Source organism: Molossus molossus, unplaced genomic scaffold (assembly GCF_014108415.1).
Source record: "Molossus molossus isolate mMolMol1 unplaced genomic scaffold, mMolMol1.p scaffold_m16_p_1, whole genome shotgun sequence".
NCBI lineage: Eukaryota > Metazoa > Chordata > Mammalia > Chiroptera > Molossidae > Molossus > Molossus molossus.
Window position 1 is genome coordinate 72,436,928 of NW_023425344.1, and position 23,538 is coordinate 72,460,465.

General features: G+C 37.3%; 1 protein-coding gene across 2 annotated transcripts in view; it reads left to right on the top strand.

The window, feature by feature from the left end:
- GRID2 (glutamate ionotropic receptor delta type subunit 2) overlaps window positions 1-23,538 on the top strand; it is a 1,393,668-nt gene that overhangs the window by 1,173,560 nt on the left and 196,570 nt on the right. For both annotated transcript variants that reach the window (XM_036259309.1, XM_036259315.1), the window contains one exon: window positions 3,088-3,283. In XM_036259309.1, the coding sequence (XP_036115202.1) occupies window positions 3,088-3,283 (196 nt within the window). The remainder of the gene's footprint in view (window positions 1-3,087; window positions 3,284-23,538) is intronic.

The window sequence follows — 23,538 nt, forward strand, 5'->3', positions numbered from 1 at the left end:
CGTGATATCAGGAATGAAGCTAGAGGGAACGTGCCTTTGTTCTAACTTACAACATGCTCTTCTCTTCTAAATTTGAAGTATGTTGAAAATAAACTGCCTTTTTCTGGAATCAGGGACTTCACATAGGCAATATATTAAGATAGTCCTTTAAAAATATATTGTGTACAAAGCAGTTTTCCAAATGAACTCTTTGTATTGTAAGAATATTATACATTAAAGTTGTAAAGCTATTATTTAAGGTGATGCTATGTTGTAGAAATCTGTTTATATTAAAGATCCCAACATTTAATTTCTTTTTTTTTTTTTTCATGTAAAACTAAGAATAGGTGTTTATTTAATAGTATTTTACTAGTGTGACTACTTGGATGAACCAGTTGTATATTAAAACATCAGCATAGAAAAATTTCACACCTAGACTATGATCTCAGCATTACCAAGTTGAAGTCTGAAAATTATAATCAAGAGTGATTGCTGGAACCACTAAGCAGCCAGTGGCCAGTCCTATCCTGGATGGGTTTTTGGTGTGTGTGTGTTTTATTGATTGATTGATTTTAGAAAGAGAAAGGAAGGTAGGGGGAAGACATTGACTTGTTATTCCAGTTATTTATACAGTCATTGGTTGATTCTTATATATGCCCTGATTGGGGATTGAACCTTGCAACCTTGGCATATCAGGAGGATGCTCTGACCAACTGAGCTACCTGGCCAGGGCTATCCTGGGAGGGCTTCTGACAAACCCTAACATGGCCTTCTCCAGCCATAGACCTTCAGGTTCTAGAAGGTGCAAGCTCCATACATCTACCTAGTCTAACCCTTGTACATATAGAAATTTAATAAATGAGGCCTGCTGTTATAACCTATATAGATATATTTTGTTTCTTTCACCCGTGTTACCAGAGTATCTCCCTCTATACAGTGGGAAATATTTTTCAATGTTAACATTTTGAATATAGTTTTAATCCTATTACTTGAAACAGTAGTAAGACATAAATTATTCTTTTAAAACAAAATTCTTATTGCTACATAATTACCAAGAAAATTATGGTATGTCCCAGGAGCAAATGCCCTGTTACTCTTGTCTTAAGTTGGATCCTAGCTCCATGTAGCTCACTAATATTTCTGCTTTTGCCCTCAATTGTTCATTTATACTGTCACTTTATCTTTTATAAATGATAGAATAATATCAATAGTTATAGATTATCCTAGAAAATTAGTCCTCTTAAAAAGTAGTTTTTAGCCCTGGCCGGTTTGGCTCAGCGGTTAGAGCGTCGGCCTGCGGTACAGAGACCCGGGTTCGGTTCCCACTAAGGGCACGTACCTTGGTTGCAGTTTGTCCCCGGCCCTGGGCGGTCGTGCGGGTGGCAGCCACTCGATGTGTCCCTTTCACGTCGAAGTTTCTCTCTCTCTCTTTCTGTTCCTCTCTCTCCCTCCCACTCTACCTGAACAAAAAATGGAAAAATGTCCTCGCGTGAGGATAAAAAAATTTAAAAAAAAGTAGTTTTTAAATGCACTATTTTATGCAGCAAAAGTGTGGAAACAAAAGGAATTCTCATGGTGGTTTTATACAGTAAATGATATATATCAACAACATAAAACACAATAAGATGCAGGTTAAATTTTGCTAAAAGTTACTATTAGAAATTGGTATAAATACTTCTCTAACAAACACAGACCATAATTTATTGTTTACAGCACAATTCTGTACGTGACAGAAACTGGTGACCTGCAAGAGGATTCTCAATGCCCTTACCAATGCTGTTTATTGTTGGTTGCAAAGACCCCCAGGAAATCATTAGCAAACTCCATCTAGAAACAGACCAAAAGGTCAGAGGTACACAGACCGTGAGAGTCATGGCTCCTGGTTGGAGAGCTGTGGTCATTTATTCTTGCTCAAAAGATGGTCTAGTGTTTCAGAGCACCTACTCCCATTCTCAGAGACTAGTGAGGCTGAAGCATGCTGGCATCTCATTCTGAACACTATGCCAAAGACACATATTTGTTCTTTATGTCAGTCATTAGAGCTGGGCACCTACACAAATTCAGTGAATTCCAGTGGAGAGGTCGCTGGTTCTCTAGGAAAGTACAGAGTGGCTCTGAAACTCAAAGGTAAGGAAATTGGCCACCAATTAGAGATGATTCAGGAATGTAGATATTGTCTGTAACTCAAGATTGATTTGAAAATCCTGGAGCATTATTCTGTAAAAGAGAAAGCTAAAAACATATTTAGCTTTCCAGAAGCATGGGCTTTATTCCATTTGAATACAAATAAGAGTTTCTTTTCTCTCTCTCTCTCTCTCTATCACACACACACACACACACACACACACACACACACGCTTTAATCAAATAATAGCAAAATAAATACAGAAATAAGAGTCAGAATCTTGCAGTAGAAATAACATGGCCTTTGGAGCCAGTCAGTTCTACATTTGAACCCTATCTAATCCCTCACTGAAATGTGTCACATGCATCAAGTCCTTTATTCTCACAACTTAAGTTTCCTTGTCTATAAAATGGGTAAAACAATTCTGAACATGAGGCACTGGTGAGGATAATGTATGTCAGTTGCCACTCAGTAAGCAATGACTATCATAAAAACTAATTTTTAAGTATACTCTTCTCCTTAAAACATGTTGTTTATGCAAAATGTAATTATTTTATAAATGTAGTTAAGCCTTGCCACCTAAAAGAACATAGGCTTAAAGCTTATAATATATTGAAATAATTTTTTTTAAAACTACGTATTTATATGATTATCTATCAATTGAACTTTGTCTTCCCTTTGACGAGATTGCTGATTGATTTGCTATTTTGTACTGCAGGTTCTCAATAAAAAACATTGCCTAACCACTAGAAATCATCCCCTTTCTTTCAGTAGTAATTTTTTCTTAGGACTTGCAGTGTGCCATACATTCTGATAGCAATTCTCTTCATATATCACATCTTAATATTAAGAATCAACAAAATGAGAAGAGCAATTTGACACCTGTATTTTATATATATTGCTCCTTGCTTCCTTTAACTTTATTTCCACTTGAAAATATTCAGTACTCTTTCTTGTGTCTCTCTTCTCTCCTAATAATTAAGGTCTCTCCAGGACCTTTCCAAGCAGACAGACATCCCTTATGGCACGGTCCTGGACTCTGCAGTATATGAGCATGTGCGCATGAAGGGGATGAATCCTTTTGAGAGGGACAGCATGTACTCCCAAATGTGGCGGATGATCAACCGAAGCAACGGATCAGAGAATAACGTTCTGGAGTCCCAAGCAGGAATTCAAAAGGTACTGGCTACAACACAACAATAGCCGTCCAGTGTGAAGCTATCAAAACTATACCTGTGTTTTATTTTGTTTTGTTTTGTTTTTTGGTCAGGTCAGCAAAATAAAATATTTTTGGTGTGCTGCAGAATTTCAGTAATTAGTTTATGAACCATGAGGTGAAAACAACTGAAAATCGCTTGTCTAAAGGATCCATTTCCAATAGAATTCCAAAGCTGTATTGAGCTGGCATTTTGTTCAGAACAGGCTCAGAGACATACACCCATGAAGACTGAAAAGATTTTACAAATCTCGTTCCAAATATTACCCCAGTTATTCAATGCTTTCCCATGACGTAGAGTATTTTCTTTACTGCATTTGTTTTGGGATGAAAACCTTACTTTTACTTATAATTATGTGAAGCTATCTGTGAGTACATGTTAATCTTGTCAACAAGATTTGTACAAATGTCTGTTTCTATTTCCCAAAGTGAAAATATTTATATCATATTTTTATACAACTATCATTTAGAAGTTATTTTATCAGACAGAGGGGGAGCTTAGGAAGCAGTCCCTTGTGTTACAAACAGGAAGCTGGTTTTTATTCTGGGCTGTGGTTTATTAACATGTACACAACAGTAATGCTGTCTTTCTCGGGCCCCATCAGACTCCATGAGAGGACTGAATGGTTTTTGCTTAAAATTGTTCCAGTAAAAATCACAATGGTTGATATTTAATAAATAATTATGGAATGAACAAATGAATGAATGAGTGAACGAGTGAATGGATGAATTAATGAATGAGTGAATGAATGTCCCTAATAGCAGTAATGGTGGTATATACTATTTTCTCTGTAACCTTCCACGGCAGAATAATTTGGGCCCCATGTCTGAGTTCCTTGTTCAAAATCAAACTCAATAATGCTATGTTGGAGAATGTTTTGATGACTATAAATGTTATTCTGCCACAGGTTCTAGCATTATTCTGTGCCGTTTTATATGATGTTATTTATCTGCTGCTGCTGTTGCTGTGGTCCCCTAGAGTCAGCCCAGTAATTTTTGCTACATTGATATCATTATTTTTTTTAAATTGATGATGCTGACATAAACCTCTCTCCAAGTACTGCCTAAGGAGGTGACTTTCCTTGAAATATTAGCAATGGCTTCCAACTCTTCACCCTTATTATATTAATTCCTGTTTCCTAGGGCCCAGGTATCGATCCTAAAGTGTTTCCTTTTTATTGTTCTCAAGAGGTCCATTGGCTCCTAGAAGTGCAACATGGTGTCCCCCAGTTAGCAAGGAGTTAGGAGGAGGAGAGGGAGAGTGGGTGGGTGAAGAGACCTATATATTTTCTGGGGGAGAAGGGAGGGTAGTCATTTTAGAGTTTACTAGTTACTCATAGGATGTAAATTAATTTAAGCCTCAGAATAGTATACTAAATGTTTTCTGAAAGACTTATTTTTCTTCAAACTTTCTACAATTAAAATAAACTTGTTTTCTTGAAGATAAGTATAAATGGCTATTTATAGTTTATATTTCTATTTCATTTTAGAAGCCAAAATTCCCCACACTGTACAACCTCTTATTATACCATATTATTCCAGAGAAATTTTATTTTTTCTCCCAGCAGATAGAATCCAAATAAAATATTTTTAATTTATATATTCACTCAGTCATTATTTATTTATTCATTCAATATTTGCGAAGTCCCAGGTAGGTACCAGGCACTGATCTAGGAACTGGAGATGAGCTTAACCACAGAGAAATGGTCACTGTATTCATGATTTACAGAGTCTGGTGAGAGAGATAGAAATGCTAACTAAAATATATAATCAAACAAAATGGTTCACATTTGATAAATGCCATGAAATAAACAAATTGGGTGCTATTGTAGAAATTAAAAAGAGAATCCACTTGAGGTACGGTGCTCATGTAAGCTTCCCTGAGAAGATAAAATAGTAGCTGTGATCTGCCTGACCAGGGCTGATCTTGGAGAAGCGAGAGGGACAAGGCACCCACACACAGTACAGCATGGGCGAAGAGCTGAAGGCACGTCCTCAGAACTTATTTTAAATCAACATAGCTGGAGCATGTTGAATGAGAGAACACAGAAGAAGGGTAGTAAGCGGGAAATAGATCATATAGGACCTTTTTGTCCTTGGTTAATAATTTGGATTTTACTTGAATGGCAAAAAGAATGCTATTGAAAGAGAGGAACGTCATGATTTATTTTTACCTTTCAAGAGGATCACTATAGCTGATGTATGGGGATTGGGCAAGAGTATGTAAAAGATAGAAATTGTGAAACCAAGAAAGACTCTTGTGACCTTCTGAGATAGTCAGTCAAGTAGATACAAGTAGACAAGGCCTTGTTTTATTCTTATATTCTTGAACATACACACAACCCACATTCCTTACAGTCTTTGTATTACTACAAACTGGGTATACCTCCTTTTTCCTGGTATTTTCAGAATAATATATAAATCATAAATATATAAGATATCAATTGCCACCTAGAAGCTTTAATAGTCATAGATGTATTAAGATGTACATGTTTCTAGTCTAAGGTCTTCAGTATTGTTCAAGAAAATACTTTTCAAAGTATGCACATATAGTATTCTACATTTTCTGGATTTTTTCGTCTTCTATTTTTTTTTTAACTTTATTTCTTTTAACCATATGGAATTTAATTTGACATTTGTGTATATGTAAAAGTAAATTGTAAATATCCACACTGAGAAAATTCCAATCGGAGATTCTATGAAATCAAGGTGTTTTCAACTAGACTATTAATAATTTTGCAGCATGTACTGAGAAATTTAACTATTCTTTAGGCTTTTCTAGTTGTTTTTTTTTTTCCTTTGACTGTGCAGCATTTCATGACCTTTCAACTTGAGATTGTATCTCTTATGCTGTTGTTAAATGCCATACATTTTTTTAAAAATATATTATGGCCCTGGTCAGTTTGGCGCAGCAGTTAGAGCATCAGCCTGCATACCAGAGAGTTCAGGTTTGGTTTCAGCTAAGGGCACGTACCTCTGTTGTAGTTTGTCCCCAGCCACATGAGTTGTGTGGGTGGCAGCCAGTTGATGTGCCTCTCTCACATCAATGTTTTTCTCTCTCTTCCTCCCTCTCTCCTTCCCTCTCTATCTGAAGGTAAATGCAAAAATAAATAAATAAACAAACAAATATATAAATCAATAAAAATATGTTGTGAAGAGAAGAAAGAACTCTAGCTGGTTTTCCAGTTCTTAGCTGTATAAGTTTGGGCAAATCACTTGGCTTTTCTAAGACTCACTTTACCCATCTGTAAAATGATCACAGTATGGGCTTTGCAGGTACATCAACCTGGGTTTGAATTCAGTTTGTTTTTAATAAAATGTATACATGTGATAAGTTACTTCAAATCTCTAGACCCCAGGTTTTTCATCATGGTTATAAGGAATTCCTACCTCTTATGGTTTTTGTCATTACTTTAAAAAATAATATATGTAGGCCCGGCTAGTGTGGCTCAGTGGTTGAGCGGTGACCCATGCACCAAGAGGTCGCCAGTTCAATTCCCGGTCAGGGCACATGCCCAGGTTGTGGGCCTGATCCCCAATGGGGGGCATGCAGGATGGGGCCAATTGATGTTCTCTCCCATTAATGTTTCTGTCTCTCTCTTCCTCTCACTTCCTCTCTCTCTAAAATCAATACAGAAAAAAATAATAATATATGTAGAAGCATCAATAAATAGTATGATTAGAGCCATCAACTCATAAGATGATCCTAAAGATTACATGAGAGAATGTGTATCTGAGGGATTTGTAACTAACTGCAAAGCATTATTATTTCATATTCCTAAGGTTGACTTAAAATTGTGACATAATAAAAAAGATAATACAGTAAAAGTAAAGAACAATTTCTGTTCCCTGATACTCTTGCTAAGTCCCAGTTAGGTTCCAGGCACTGATCTAGGAACTGGACTTACAAGCTTAAAACTGCAAATCAAGTCTCTCAGTATTTATCACACCACATTTATTCAGTTTTCTAATTTACTAGAGGAATATTAAAAAATGTCCTTATGAATTCATAATGGAAAATATGAAAATGAAATTTGCAATCGTATACAGGGATTGAAAAAGTAGGTTCACAGGAAAAATAACACAATAATCAATAAATAATAATAAGAGTGAACTCTGTGTTTTGCATACTCAAAAAAGTGAACCTACGTTTGCTTCACTCGCTATATTTCTTTCAACCAAAATCCCAGACAGGTGACACTTGATTAGACAGAGAATAGGTAGTAATAATAAAATGTATTTTGATTTAGTCTGCAAGGTATTGGTTCGCTTCTGTGAAAACAAAACCAACTAGCCAACAAACAATAACCTTCTCACCCCCTAATGCTCACCGGGAATCCGTGAAGTTGAGTACACGTGAAATGTGGTTGCGGATTCTTCCTCAAGCAACTAGCCTTACAATCTCACATAGCAGCTGCCTATCCTCTGACACTGGCTTCTTTGTGCAGGTAGAAAGGACCTCAGAGGTCAATGTTCCACAAAAGACCAAACTTCTACAGTATCTTTGACAGAAATTTATATAGACAGTGTACAGTAGCTGCCTTCCAGGTAAGCCTGCCTCATTGTGAAAAACAATCCTCACAATCTAATTATAACTTTATAGATCCAATTAATGTCTGTTTGTTCTTAATTGTGCTACTAGTCTCATTAGGTTTCTCATTTTAAAGTAGATCCTGATCCCTTCTAACATCTCCATTCCGCTCTTACTGAAGACACCTATATAAATGAGGATTAAGTAAATGAGTCTGACCTCCTATTCTTGGGAGACATTCACCTAAACCAAACTAGCCTAATTAATCTAGAACAAACTTGTTTTTATTTTCCTCTTCCCAAGACTTTTCACATAAGTAGTAAAAGTGAGAAAAATATAACTTAATTATAGTGCATTTATTCAGCAGATATTTATTGAGCACCTGCTATGTATCAGCCAGTATTTTAGTCATTGGAGTGAACATAAATGAAAACAAAATGCCTTCATGGAGATTACATTCTAGTGGAGGAAGCAGACAATAAACAAGATAAATGCAGTGTGTTGTATTTTAGTAGTGTAAGTGTTAAGGAGAAAAATCGAGTCGGGGGCATGGAGAAGATGACCTGCTATGTTACATCAAATGGCAAGGGAAGTCTTCACTAGGAACATACACTAGAATAAAGACTTGACGCAGGTGGGGAAGAGAGGGCTCCAGGAGAGGGAGGAAGGGGCGGGGGGAGAGAGAGAGAGAGAGAGAGAGAGAGAGATCTGGGTGAAGTTGAACTGTTTTCAGACAGAGGGGTCAGCCAATGAAAAGGTTCTAGGTGCATACCTGTCTGGATATTCTAACTATGACAGAGGCCAGTGTAGCTCCAAATAAGGGATACTATCAGAAGTGTAACAAGGTCAGAGAGGTGGAGGACCAGGTGGTGGGGAGAAGGCAAATGCTATAGGATCTTTTTACAGTGTTGTCCTGGGAACTAGCTGAATCACCATCGCCTGAGAACTTGGTAGAAGTACAGACTCTTAGGCCTCATCTCAGGTCTTCTGGATGTGAATTTCATTCTAACAAGATTCCCAGGTAATTCATAAGCACGCTAAAGTCTGAGAAGTTCCAATGCAACGCTGTATGGAACATTTTATTTATCTTTTTTATCTTTATTCTTGTAAGTATTACAGATTTCGTCCTTTTTTCCTTCATTGACACCCTCCTCCCGACTTCTGTCTCCCCTGCCTTCACCACACTGTTGTCTGTGACCACTGGTTATGCATATATGCATATCAGTTCTTTGATTTATCTCTTCCCACCTCCCCCTTTCCCTCTGAGGTTTTTCAGTCTGTTCCCTACTTACATGTCTCTGATTTATTTTGTAAATCAGCTTATTTTGTTTATTACATTATTTGTTTATTATATATGTGTGTGTATATCTATATATCTATCTACATATACCTATATATCTATATCTATATTTATATCTATATGATCATGTGTGTATGGAACATTTTAAGTCGGCTTTTACTACATGTGAGACATGACACTTTTGAACAGAAGATAACATGACCCAACTACTATTTTGGTAAATCATTTCTGCTGCATTGAGAAAAACTGAAGGTGTCAATGTAGAAGCTGGAAACCAGTTAGGAGGTTGTGAGGGTAACCTGGTAATTCTGAAATTACACCATCAAAAATCAATCTCTGTTAAAACCCAGATACATCTTGGAAGAGTATAACTTTAAACTGGCATTAGCACATTGATGGAAATTTAGTCTATCATTTTGTTTTAGGAGAAATTGGGACATGAGACAGGTAATTCTGAGAATAGATAGAGAAATTGTAGGTCACAGGTGAGGATCTGACTAGGAATAACATATCTGTGTATAGCACTAAAGTAGAGAAATCTGTTTATTAAGAGGGCAATATTCATTTCCTGATAACCTATTTTAATTCAGATATTAAAGAACAAATTATTCCAGAATCTCAGCAATCAAAATTGCTAGGGAAGAAAAGAAAAGCAGGATTTCCTGGTAGGATTAGAATTTCTGCCCTAGCCAGAGGATCGCAATGATAAGTCAATGATACTTCAGCCTACATAGTTAGTTGGGGATATGAACTCTGAGGGATACTATGGCAACCGGGAGGTGGGTGGTGATGCTGGCAGCAGCATTATTCAATCAGAAAGATCAATTTGCAACAACACTATTAGTCTACTTAAGTCCCAGAGCAGTGTGGGGAAAGGGAAACTGACAGGTTCAGGTGGGGCAGCAAGTCCCCTGCCAAGCTTCTGGGCTTCAGGGCCCAGCTCTCATCCTAGCTGGAAAACTGGAGGATTGAAATGAAAGCCAAGATGAAAAAGACTGATCATCTTCAATGGGCCAATATCAAAGATTTTGGAGCATTGTGGCAGAAAGGCAAATTTCACACCCTATGCAAGGTAAGCTCACTCATTTTATTCATCTCTGGCTGAAAAACTGGGTGGATTGAACTTATTTATTCGACACATAGCCAGTGAGCAGCTGTTATTTACCAGGCACAGTTCTAGGCTTTGAGAGGCACAACAGAACTAAAGTTCCTGCCCAAATGGATTGTACTGTAGTGGAGAGAAAACAAGCACATGCCTATGTGCTGCAGAGAGAAACTGGAAGGGTAAGAATGAAAGGGAGCAGAAGCAAAAAGAAAACTGTTGCCATTATATATTGGGTGGTCTCAAAGGCATCTCTAAGAAAGTGACATTTGAATAAGATACCTGAAAAAGAACAGGGTATGAGTCATGCAGACAGTGGGAGAGAGGAGGGATGGGAAGTGCTCTGGGCTGGAGGAGCACTAATTGCAAAACTCCTAGGGTGGAAGCAAGCTTGGCATTATGGAGAGGAATGTCAAGAAGACCACTGTTACTGGAGCAGGTGCACAGAAAGGAGGTATAGAAGGTGGTTAAGACAGAGGGATAAGAAACATCACAGTGGGAGTTAGACAAAATGCTTGGGCTCCACCGCAGTTCCAGTTGTATCTTATTTGAGGAATAGAAAGCATCTGAAGATCTTAAATCCCTTCAGGTGATTCTGATTCACAACAAAGGTTAAGCATCACTGATACAATATTTTGTGAGCCATTTAAATGATTCTGACTTTTACTATGAGATGGGAAACCAAGGGAGGGATGTGAACAGAAGAGTGACGTGAACTCTTTACTTTGTAAGGGTCCACTCTAGGTGCTATGTGGAAAGTGGGGGTAGGGGGGGGTCAAGACTGGAAGCAAGGAGACCAGTGAGGAGGCGCTGCTCTAATCCAAGTGAGACGCAATGGGGGTGGACCAGAGTGGCGATGGTGCAACTGGTGACAAGTAGTTGAATTTGAATATATTTTGAAGGTATCTCTATATCTTTCTTTCACAAGAGTCTAGAATAAGGAAACATGCAAAGAGAAATGCTTAGTACTGGAAGCTCTGGAATGCAATCCTCCCTGGAGGAAGAAACTCCACAAACTAATCCACCATAAAAATGCCCATTTACATAAGATGGAGGTTACAGTGCAATCGTGCATAAATCTAGAAAATAGATCAATAACATAAATGAATTAATTTTAAACAGTTATTAAAAATTCTTCTCTAGAAATAATTATGAATAGCAAAGCCCAGTGAAGTCTAGTATGAGCACTGAAAATTATTAACATCCAAAAAAAATTTTTTTGAAAGCAAGTTGCAATAAGTCGCCTTTTTTTTTTTTGAGATTGAGAAAAGTATAGGAAGAGCAGATTTGAGAAGCCAAATGAAAATTTGCCTTTGGCATGATAATTAATAGGAAATGCTGATTAATTTTATCCAGGCAAAGATGCCAAGAAAGCTGCTGCATATATGAGTTAGGTGTTCAGGAGAGTTCTAGATAGAAATAAACATTTGGGAATTATTGGCATAGAGTTTGTATTTAAAATCATAAAACTTGATGATATCACCAAGGATGCATGTCTATGGAAGAAAGATAGCTAAAGACTGCTCTCTGGGACAATTTAATATTTAGAGGAGGGAGAGATAAAAAGGGTATAACAGAGTCAGGAAAGGATCAGCTTATGAGACAGGAGAAAAACCAAAAGTGGTTATTTGGAAGCCAAATAGAAAAAAAAGTGTTTCAAAGAATTTCAAATGACCAACTGTCTGTCAGATGATGCTCATGGATCAAGCATGATGAAGATGGAGAATTAATGATTCATTTGGCAGCCAGCAGTCACTGGTGGGGTGAAAAGCAGATCTGGTAGGGTGAAGGAAGAAGAAATCAGAATCATATTGGAGAGAAAAAAGAGTGAGAAGACATGCTGTGGAGCTTATGAGAACAGGTGCATTTTAAAGGAGCTTTGCCACAAGGAACTGATGAGTAATGGGAGGCGTTCCTGGAGTGAGATGTGAAGTTTGAGGAAACTTGTTTTTATAAAACTAGATATATACAGTGTCTCTTTATTGATAGAATGGAAAACTCATGATGCTGGAGAGACGTAGCAGAACTGCTAGAGAACTGTTTTTGAGTAGGTGATAAGCCACGGGATCCACTGCACAACTGGACTTTAGACTTAGGAGCACATTCCCTCTGCAGTAAGAGGAGAGAAGGTAGAGCCAATAGATATTCAGGCAGATAGCTTGGAAGATATGGTGGTGGGAACAAGTGGAAGTTCATTCTTGACTACTTGTATTTACTAAAAAAAAAACAAGAACCAAGGCCATCACCAAAGTGTAAGCAGCAGGATAGATATTGTGGAGATTTGAAGAAAGAGAAGGTAAGAATGGTTGTTCTGGAGAATGGGTGGAATAGTAAACCAGTGAAATATAATGGGATTCCTAGAAAGACTAAAGGCCCTTTTGCAGTAGTAGTAGTCATGGCTATAAATTAGGACAAGTCAGCATGATTGTGTTTTTCTCTCATCATTGTCATCTGCCTGAATGTAAGTATGGAGTCGACAGAGAGTAGATTTCGCCAGAGTTGGTGTTTGCTAGATAAGCATGGTCAAAGACCATGAGGTGAGGGAGTTGAAAGTGAATTTAAAGAAATTGTTGTTATTATGAAGCAGGAAATCTGAGCTGTGTCGGAGGAAAGTGATGACATAAGGAGATTGAGGATGAACAATGAACTGTAGGTCTGGATGGACCTAGAGAACTGGAGTCATGAACCAGAAGAGCAAGGACAGGATTGGAAATAATATGAAGTTGGTTCTGTGATGACACATTTGAAATTGAGATGATAAAGAGAGTCCTGGCATTGGAAATATGACATGGGAGTGGGTGGCTGAGGTAGGAGAAAAGATACAATCTTTGGAAAATAGGAACCCAAGAGACTGAGAAACCCAAGGATGTCTAGGTGAATAATCAAATTACAAAAATAACCACAGAACTAGTATTTGAGAGAGCGACAGAGGACCAAATGATAAAATCTTCAAGCAGTCTTGGAGGAGTGACAGAGTCAGCAGATGACTGCAATATGCATGAGTAGCAGGTTATACATAGTCTGATAGCATGACCTTCAAAGCTAGAGGACTTTAGAGACAAAGGTCTAGAAGTAGTTCAAGGGGAAAGGAGGACAACTACCCCTTATCCAGTAAGTAATAATGTGGCAGAAGAGAATAAATAGCCACCACTTAAGAAGACCATAAGTAACATGGTATCCCCAGAAGACAAGCAGGTTCTCCTTAGCTAACAATGGTAGAAGAAAATATTTAAAAAAAAAAAAACTGATTGAAAAGTATGTGCAGAGTGATCATATGTCTTGGTTTGGGACAGTCTTGGTTTTTCCAGGTGACCCACTGTTATTAATAGAATCCCTGTGATATTTTGATTTATAATAAGAAATATTTATTTGGTCTTTCTCCTGATTCTGGCACAGAGCCCCTAAAACCCATGGAATTTTCTAAGTGAGGAGAGTGACAAAGGTGTCTTTTATTATGTTAATGAGGTGACTTTGGGACTGCACCTAAGGATGGAGCTGGTTGACTGGGAAACAAACCATGTGATTGGAGGACTGGAACTTTCAGTCTCATCCCCAAATTCCTGGAGAGATCCATCACCCATGTCCAACAGTTTAATCATTCATACCTATGGAATGGAGCCTCCATAAAACCTCAAAAGGACAGGGTTCTGACTGTTTCCAGGTTGGTATATACATGTAGGATTGGGGAAAACACATTTTGAGACAGCATGGAACTCCATGCCCTTTCCTCATGCCTTGTCCTATACATCTCTTCCATTTTGGCTGCTTCTGAGTTATATTCTTTGATGATAAACCAGTAATTTAGTAAATAAACAGTTTCTCTGAGGTCTCTGAACCACTCTAGCAAATTATTCAAACTCAAGGAGACGATCATTGGCACCTCCAATCTATAGTCAGTAAGAAGCACAGGAGACAACCTGGACTTGCCATTGGCTTCTGAATGCTTAACCTGTGACATCTAAACTATCTCCTGTAGACAATGTCAGAATTGAGTTGAACTGTGGGATACCCAGCCGCTGTCTGAGAATTGCTGGTGTGGGACTGCCCCTGCCTCCACACATCAGAATTGGTCCTAGAATCTTTAATTCACTTTCAAGATCATTCCCATCACAACCACAAATCATAAGATCGACCTAGATATAGGAGTCATGGTGACGACAGGGTGTAGACAGTTGCAGAGGAATGGGAGACTTGGTCAGCACCAGGGGGTGTGCAGATCCAAATCAATAAGAAATGAGGAATGACTTGGAAGGTTTTAATTTTTTATGATGACAAGTATTCAAGGGCCTAGAGCCAAGACAGGCTTTAGGCTGTAGCCAAGTTGTAATGGTAGGATGGTGAGCATAGCGGGGCAGGAGAGTGAACACCTCACAGGAGCGTACTGGCAAGGGCAGGTGGAGGCCTGGCTGAGCAGTCTTTCCAGCAGCTGGGAGATGTGAGGGCATTGCTTCTCACAGCTAAGGATGCAATAAGGGGGAACCAAGTTACATTTTCTAAAAGGCTGAGTAGAAAACAAATTTTGAGTGTTACATAGTTTTACATAGAGTAATTCCTGGTCTTCTATGCTTCAGACCGGTGAACCACAGTGGCCTTCTTCTTTTTGGGTTGTTACATTCCTCTTTCTCCTAGAGTTCTATAGCATCATTTGACATTGACTAAAAATGCCAAAGTGGGTGGTAATTCATGAGCTAGCAGCAGAGAGAGGGTAAGAGCTAACTTGAGCTCCAGGAAGTGACTTGGTAGTATACTAATAAGTACAAAACTTAAAATCAGGGTTAGGTCCTTATCATAGAAGTGAATAATCAGACTGAACACAACTTGAGGGAGAACAAGACAAAATACTCAGCATCTTAGGGTCCATGAGAATACCAAGAGTCCTGGGCTGTCATATCGCTGGGCTTAGAGGTAGCAGTGCATTTCTTACATTTGCTCTTTTGCCAAATAATCCCAACCATGTGTGATACACTTTAGCACTTTACCTGCATCTGGGAGCAGAGAGCCCACTGGCACATTTTTGAATCTTTGGGAAACAGAGCTTTTAGGCCTGGCAGTTATCACACAGTGAAGATCACTCTTCTTTCTGTACAAGTGGGAGAATAAAAAAACACACAGATACCATTTCCAGCAGCCCTGCCAATGCATCGTTAGTGCCTGGGGTTGGGTGCTTTTTAAGTTTGTTTTTTACACCTTCGTTTTGTTTCTAATAACCTTCATGGATGTCTGAAATCAAAATTAGCCTTGATTAGATATTTTCCCAAGGAGGAAAGGAGAAACCTAAAACCATATACTTCTTAGGCAGTGGTAAACATTTTAACTTGAGTTAGACTACGTCAGGTCTTATAAGCACACAAAGCAAACTGGAAGTAAGGATTTTTTCTTAGATGCCCAGGGAAAAAATATACATACATTCTATAAATTCAAGTGAAAATTGTTTATGTAAACATAAACATTTTATGTTTATAAAGATAACACTACTATTATTAAGATACCCACTATTGACAGAGCATGAATTTTTTAAATTGCTTTTTCTATATAGTGGTTTAATCCATGATGAAAGCCAGACTTGCTCCAATTCTTCTTTTAATTAGCTACACTAAATTCCAATTCATCTGTTTAGTCACTCATTCCTTTAATCAACAAACTTTTTTTTATTCAAAGGCTGCTAAGTACCAGAAATGATGTTAGGCACAGAGGATGCTGAGTTGGATTAGTCTAGTCGTGCAGTAAAACCCAGAATAATAGCTATTCAGAGAAAGATGTACAAGGTTACAAGGTAATATGAGAAAACAGAGAAAGTCAACAAAGCTTAGCCCAGGAGATGAAGCTAGTTCAGATCACAAAGACTTCCTAGAAGAAGTAATGTTAAACTTGGAATAAGTAGGATTTAATTAAGTAAAAGAGAGATAGAAATAACTATAGAAAAGACAGCCTGAAGAAGAAGCACAAAGGTGAGCAGAACACAGTGCCATGCAGAAAACAAAAAGCAATTAGTCTGATATTAGGTGGTTGAATAATGGGTTTTTGGACTAATAGGATATGTATCAATTATATATCCTATATAGAATACATAGTTTTATATATAATGGTTAATATCTAAAACATATTACGTGTGTGTACACACACACACATATGTGTATTGATAAGTTGATAATACAAAAACCTTAAAATCAGGGTTAGGCCCTTATTACAGATATGAATAATCAACCCTGGCTGGTGGCTCAATTGATTGAGTGTTACCCTGTGCACTGAAAGGTCGCCGGTTCAATTCCTGGTCAGGGCACATGCCCAGGTTGCAGGTTTAGTCCCCAGTTGGGGTGCATGCAGGAGACAACCAATAGATGTCTCTCTCTCTCTTTCTCTCTCCCCCCTTCTCCCTTCCTCTCTCTCTCTCTCTCTCTCTAAAAATAAATAAATAAATAAATAAATAAATAAATAAATAAATAAATGACCAGACTAACCACAACTTGTAGAAACACACACACACATAGACACACAGTGAGATTTATTATAAAGAATTGGCTCACAAGCTTATAGAGTCTGAGAGGTCCCACAATCAGCAGTCTATAAACTGGAGACTCAGGAAAGCCAATGATTTAAATTCCAGTCTGAGTCAGAAGGCCTGAGAACATGAACACTGATGGTGTAAATTCCCGTTCACAAAGAGGAAAGAGCAGACCAATGTCCCAGCTCAGTCAGTCAGACAAAATTCAACCTTCCTCCCTCTGAAGGTTAAATATTGCTGACCCACATTGGGGAGGGCCAACAGCTTTATTCAGTCCACCAGTTCAAATCCTAATCTCTTCCAGAAACACTAAGAGACACACCAAGAAATAATGTTTAACCAAATATCTAGGCATCCTGTGGCTCAGTCAGGATGGCACACAAAATTAACCATCACAGTGCTACAAGAAAGTGAAGGGGATGGGATGTACAGTCTCTGCCTGTGGATCAAAGACACCTGCAGGGGCAGGTATCATCTAGTTTAGTTCTTACTCTCAAATTTACTTCCCAAAGTTGAAAGTGCATTTACATCCTTAAAATTTTCTGTTAGAGCAGAAAAGTAAAAACTGTAATCCCACTATAATTTTTACATTAGCTCACTCTACCTATCCAATTTACCTTTAAAACTATCCCTCGTGGTATAGCTGCATGACTTTCTCCTATATTTAATAGGCATACAGATGCATGCAGTTTTTTGTTTGGTTTCCTTACTGACTTTTTAAAAATGAACTGTGTTTTTTGCAAACTTGGTCTTTTCAATTTCTGTTATAAATAGCTTTCAGGTTTGCATATATGTCGATACATCATTTTGATGTCTTAAAAATATTCCACGAATTACTATAATTTATCAAAGGATTGCCCTTGATGAAGACTTTGAATGTTTCTTATATTTTCCCCTAAAAGCAGCTATGATAAGCAATATATATATATATATATATATATATATATATATATATATATAATGTGCTTTTATAATTACAGTCCTAAGTCCTAAAAGAAGGCTTGTGGGTTAAGGATCATGTACATTTACAAATTTAATAACAACTCTCAAAGTAGTCTCTGAAAAATGTTGTAGCAATCAATTTCTACTATCAATTCAATAAGAGAGTTTTGTTTTCCCACTTTCTTGCCTGAAGTTGCCAGAATTAAATGATGTTACTCTTTTTTTTTTTTTTCTTTTTTCCCAAAACGATGAATGGAAAGTTGTTGTTTTTTATTTTTACTTTTCTGATTGTTGAACTCGTTTTTCAAATATTCATTGGTTTTTGTATATCATCTATATATTACTAAGTTATTTCTTTTGCTCCTTTTTCTAGTGGCTTGTTATTATCACTTTTAATAACTCTTTTTAAACACATTAATAATAGTACTTTGTTTTTTCTGTAACTCTGCTTCTAACCCATCAGGCTTTTCTGTTCCGATTTGTGCCCACATCTGCATTTACACTGTCAGCTAAGTCGAGGTCCTGGCAAATAAACACAATCTAGTCAGGTCCTAACATAAATCTTGGTAAGGCCCAAGGGTACACTTTACAAGACAAAATTTCCTTTGCCAGGCATTAATTTCAAGGAGCAGCATTTACTCTGTGAAAAATGGGCAAAGCTAACTGGTTTTCTAAATATGCCTGTAAGCTGTCCACTATTTGCTGTCTCCCTTTTTATCCCTAAGACTATTAATATAAATAGCAGTTTTATAAAACTTAGTTTCCTAGTAAAAGATATATACTGTGCCCAGCTGGTGTGGCTCAGTGGTTGAGCGTCGACCCATGCACCAAAAGGTCGCCAGTTTGATTCCCGGTCAGGGCACATGCCCAGGTTTGGGGCCTGATCCCCAGTGGGGGGCATGCAGGAGGCGCCAATAGATGTTCTCGCTCGTCGATGTTTCTCTCTGTCTCTCTCTCTCTTCCTTTCCCTTTCTGTCTCTCTCTAAAATCAATAGAGAAAAATTATTTTTTTAAAAAAAGGTATATACTGAAAAGGCTCAAAGTTTTGAATCATTCTTTTACAGATATTTCTAATTAAGATATTGGACCTTCATGCCTATGTATTTGTTTCCATTACAATAAGCTATACACCTGGATAACACATAGTTTCAGTTTCTATTGAAACTCTGTCCCACAGAAAGAGAATTCGGGTTCTGTGAAAGTTTCATTAGCATGCCTGTGAATCCAGCCCCTGGTTGTCCTTGTATATTTCTCCCAGGGCCTTCCCTCTCCTCTTGCTGTGATTTATGTGGTCAGTGCTTTACTGTGATTTTCTTCTCAGCTTCTGAATCCCGTTCTCCTACTAAAACATAGACGCCATGATTTCCAGCAATCCTCTCCTTTTACATTGCTCAGATTAATTGTCATCTTGGGCACCAAAGCTTCTGATTGCAAACTCCACCTTTCTTGTTAAATAACTATAACTCTTATTTTCTTATTTTAAATCAATGTGTTTCGCAAAGTCTTTTATGGCTCTGCCACCTGGCACTGACTCAGTCTGGGAGACGATAAAATAAATAAAATTATATACCTTGATAGTATTTGGGGGCAATAAATATATTACAGTATAAACCATACTTTAGGTTTGGTAGAAAACAGCCTGCTTTTTCAATTTCCCCTTTATTTCTTCTATTACATATAATGTAAAATACCGAAATCCAAAAGTACAAATAAGTTTTTAAAAACTCCATAACTAAGGATAGAGCTTCCCTTTTTATATCATAAAGAATTAGTTTGTAATATAATCTGAACATAAAACATGAATAATTTTTACATTTAACATTCAACATAAATATATTTTATTGAAATTAAAAATTTTATATTACTTTAAATTGTAAAACATGCATAACAAAATGTATCTTATCCATTTATTTTTATTTTTTAAAGACAATTTCTTTTTTTCAATTTCAGTTTTTTCAATTATATTCAATATTATTTTGTATTACTTTATATTCAATATTATTTTGTATTACTTTCAGGTGTACAGTAAACTGGATAGACAATCAGACCCTTTGCAAAATATTCCCCCTGATATTTCCAGTACCCACCTGGCAGCATACATAGTTATTACAATATTATTCACTATATTTTCTATGCTGTACTTAACCATTTTTAATTATACAGTTTAATGACATTTAGTACATTCATATTGCTATATAACCACCAACAACATTCATCTCAGGAAAAGTTATTATATTGTTAAACTAAAATTCTGTACCCATTAAACAATAACTCCCCCATATCTTCCTCTCCAAACTCCTGGAAACCCAATTCTGCTTTGTATCTTTATGAATGTGACTACTTTAACTATTTCACATAAGTGGAATCATAAAGAATGTGTCTTTTTGTGGCAGGTTTATTTCACTTAGCATAATGCCTCAAGGTTCGTCCATGTTGTAGAATGTCCCTCCTTTTTAAAGGCTAAATAGTGTTTCATTGTATGCACATACCACATTTTGTTTACTCGCACATTGATCAATAGGTACCTGCATTGCTTCTACCTTTGGCTATTGTAAATAATGCTACTACAAATATATTGAGTCTCTGCTTTTGATTCTTTTACGGATATATCTAGAAGTGGAATTGCTGGATCATATGGTAGTTTTATTTTTAATTTTTTAGGAACTACACACTGTTTTCTATAGTGGCTGCACCATTTCACATACCCACCAATTTTTTCACATCCTCACCATCACTTATTTGTTTTGAATTTTATAGTGGCCATTCTAGTGTGTGTGATTTGGAACATATCGATTTAAGTTCTATTTTAATATTCATTTTAAAAGGCAATATGTGGCTAACAAACTTGAATCACTATAATTTGCATCATTTACTCCAGTAGAAAATAGATTGTGTTCGCTGGTCAATCCAGCCCCCCAAATTGCTCACCCAAGCGGGATTCTCAAAGATAGACGAGACCAATAAACTAACAACCTACATCCAGCAACAGAGGCAAGTCAGAAGGAGGGGAGAGGTGTGTATAATATAACAAAACAAAAAACGAAACCAGGCTATTCTGACCCACACAATCGAGATGTGTTGGCTCTCTTAAACTCTCTGGGAGTATTTGTCTCTGACCATTATCCATGGCTTTTCCCAGAATTCATCACAGTCATAGACCTGAAGAGTTTCCAGTTTAATTATTTTATTTTATAGATGAGGAAATTATATTTAAAGAGATTAAGTAATTTATCTAAGGCCACACAGAAAATTAGTGTCAAGATTTATGACTACAGCCCATATCTCTTAACTCCTGGTCACTTGCTCCTCCTACCACAATTGTAGAACAAGTCTCTAATGTCCTCCCAAAGCTCAATAAATCCACATCACAATTTGAGTGGTCCTCATCTGCTAGCAATACTAAGAATTACCCACAAAGGCTGCCCAAAATACCCATTTCCAAACTCTGAACCCAGATTAAGATTCACTGGGTCTGGGATGAGATAGCAAGAATTAAATTTTTAATAAGCAATTCAGATGTTCCTGCTGAAGATTGCTCACAGATTATCTTCTGAGAACCACTCTTCTGGGCATTATTTGGAAGCCCTTGTCCTAGACTAGTGATTTCCAAAGTGTGGGCTCTGGACCATCAGCCTTGACACCCCCTGGGAACTTATGAGGAATACACATTCTTAGACCCCTTCAGAACTACCTAATCAGAGACTCTTGCAGTGGGGCTGGAAATTCTATTTTAACAAGATCTTCAGGTGGTTCTGCTGCAATTAAAGTTTGAAAACCAATGGCCTAGGCTATAGTTAAGTCCAAGTAAGCCACTCACATCATTCAGAGACTGGCTTTAGGTATCCTTCCTCGGGTACATCTAAGTAATCTAAAATCTTTTTATCACTTTAATGGATGCTACCAGGCTTTTTAATAAATGTACATGATTTTCTTGAATGCTTAAACACAAAGGAACAAAACCTTCGCTATCTTTGCTCCTTACATGCAATTAATCAGAAAGTAGAGGTTAAGTGAAGGGCACATCAAGTGGCAAATGTTGCGTCTCCCATTGTGATGGCATTTATGTTTTAGGAACAAGACAACACTTATCTGCTTGCTGAACATCTCTACCTGGATGCCCTGCCAAGGCTCCTGCCAGCTCGATGTCTAGCACCGAACTAATTATCTTCCTTTGCAAGTTGATGCTTATCTTTCCGTGTTCTTTATTTCTGTTAAAAGCACCAATATCCTTCCTGTCATCCAGGCTGGAAATTGAGGAGTCTTCTTTATTACTTTCATCTTTCTTACCAGAGCCAATTAATTACTTTAACTATCAATCCTGCTTCTGCAGCATCTCTTCCATTTATTCCCTCCTTTTCATTTCTACTTCCAATTTAGTAATTCATGTCACTGTTACTGCCCTCCTGGACTATAGAAATAACTAACTGGTTGGCCCCCTCCCATATAGGAATCTTCCCTCAGGACGTTCTGATAGCAATCCGTCTTTGTTCAAAAACCAAACCGTCTGCGCTCCACTTTCTCTCAAGGGCAATTTGCTTGTCCTGGCAGACAAAGGGCTCTACAATTTGGCTTGTCCTTCCTTTCAGTTTTCATTTATTTATCCATTCATTATTTTCTCTTGAAAAAATTTTATTGAACACCTATTTTGTGCTAGGCATTCATCTAGGTGTCTTTTTCTTTTTACATTTCACATGCCTCATATTCCAATCGAAATAAGTTTTACTGATTTTCGCTTATATCCTCAATCTTCTCACATATCAGGTGTTGTTCATTTCTTCCATCAGGGTCCCCTTCTTCCACTGCACTTGTTTTTTTCTGTCCACTGGCTGTTCATTTTCAAGGACCGTCTCAGTCGTTATTGTGAAGTCATTCCTGATTCTCTTGCCTAAAATACTTTCTTCCCCCCTGAATAATAATTTAATAATTTATTAATAATGTATTCATCTTTATAATTTATCCATCTGCAAAGCTTGTTACCTCTTAATATCATAATTGTGTCTATCTGCCCTTCAAGATGGTATACTACTTAGGTCAGGATCCATACTTGATTTATCAGCTTATCCCTATGTCTCTACAGCATCTCAACCTCTAGCAAATTAAATTAAATAGCTCAGTTCAAAACTTGATTCTTTGTCTTTCTTTCTAACTTGAATAACTAAAATCATTTTTAACAGCAATCAATCTGAGCTTACTCATGAATTCAGACCCCAAATTTTCAAGCCTGGGTCCTCATAGACAGTTCTTCAAGGGACTATTTATTTTCATTTTTATTATATTCTGAATGGTACGGCTTATTCACTGTCTCAAAAGCCTGTCAGTAAAATACTTTGTTTTACAAGTAGAATAGGTCTCAACACTTTTCTGCCTAATGATCTCAGTCTCGTTGTGTGTGTTTATTTAACAGAATCTATTACTTCGATCAGAGGAAGTTGGCATGTGGAATTTTGTGCATTTAGGTTGGTAGAATGATCGATTGTGATCGATTGTATGTTCTTGTTCTGTAGTATTTGTCTGGAAGGCTGGGAAGCAAAGCAGGAAGGACAGAGCAGGTCCAGGCTAGGGTCAAGCAAGTTTGGCACTCACCCCAGGGGCATAATATAAGGGGGTGCCAAAAAGATCAGTAGTCATTATACAGAGACATGGCTCCACATGGCATTGACAGACCCAGTTTTTATTTACAATATCACAGAAATTTTATTTACTTATTTATATATATATATATTTTTTTTTAAATACTGCATTAAAAAAGTATTGGCACCCTGGCTGATTTGGCTCAGCAGTTAGAGCATTGGCCCAAGGACCAAAGAGTCACAGGTTTGATTCTGGCCGAGGGCATGTACT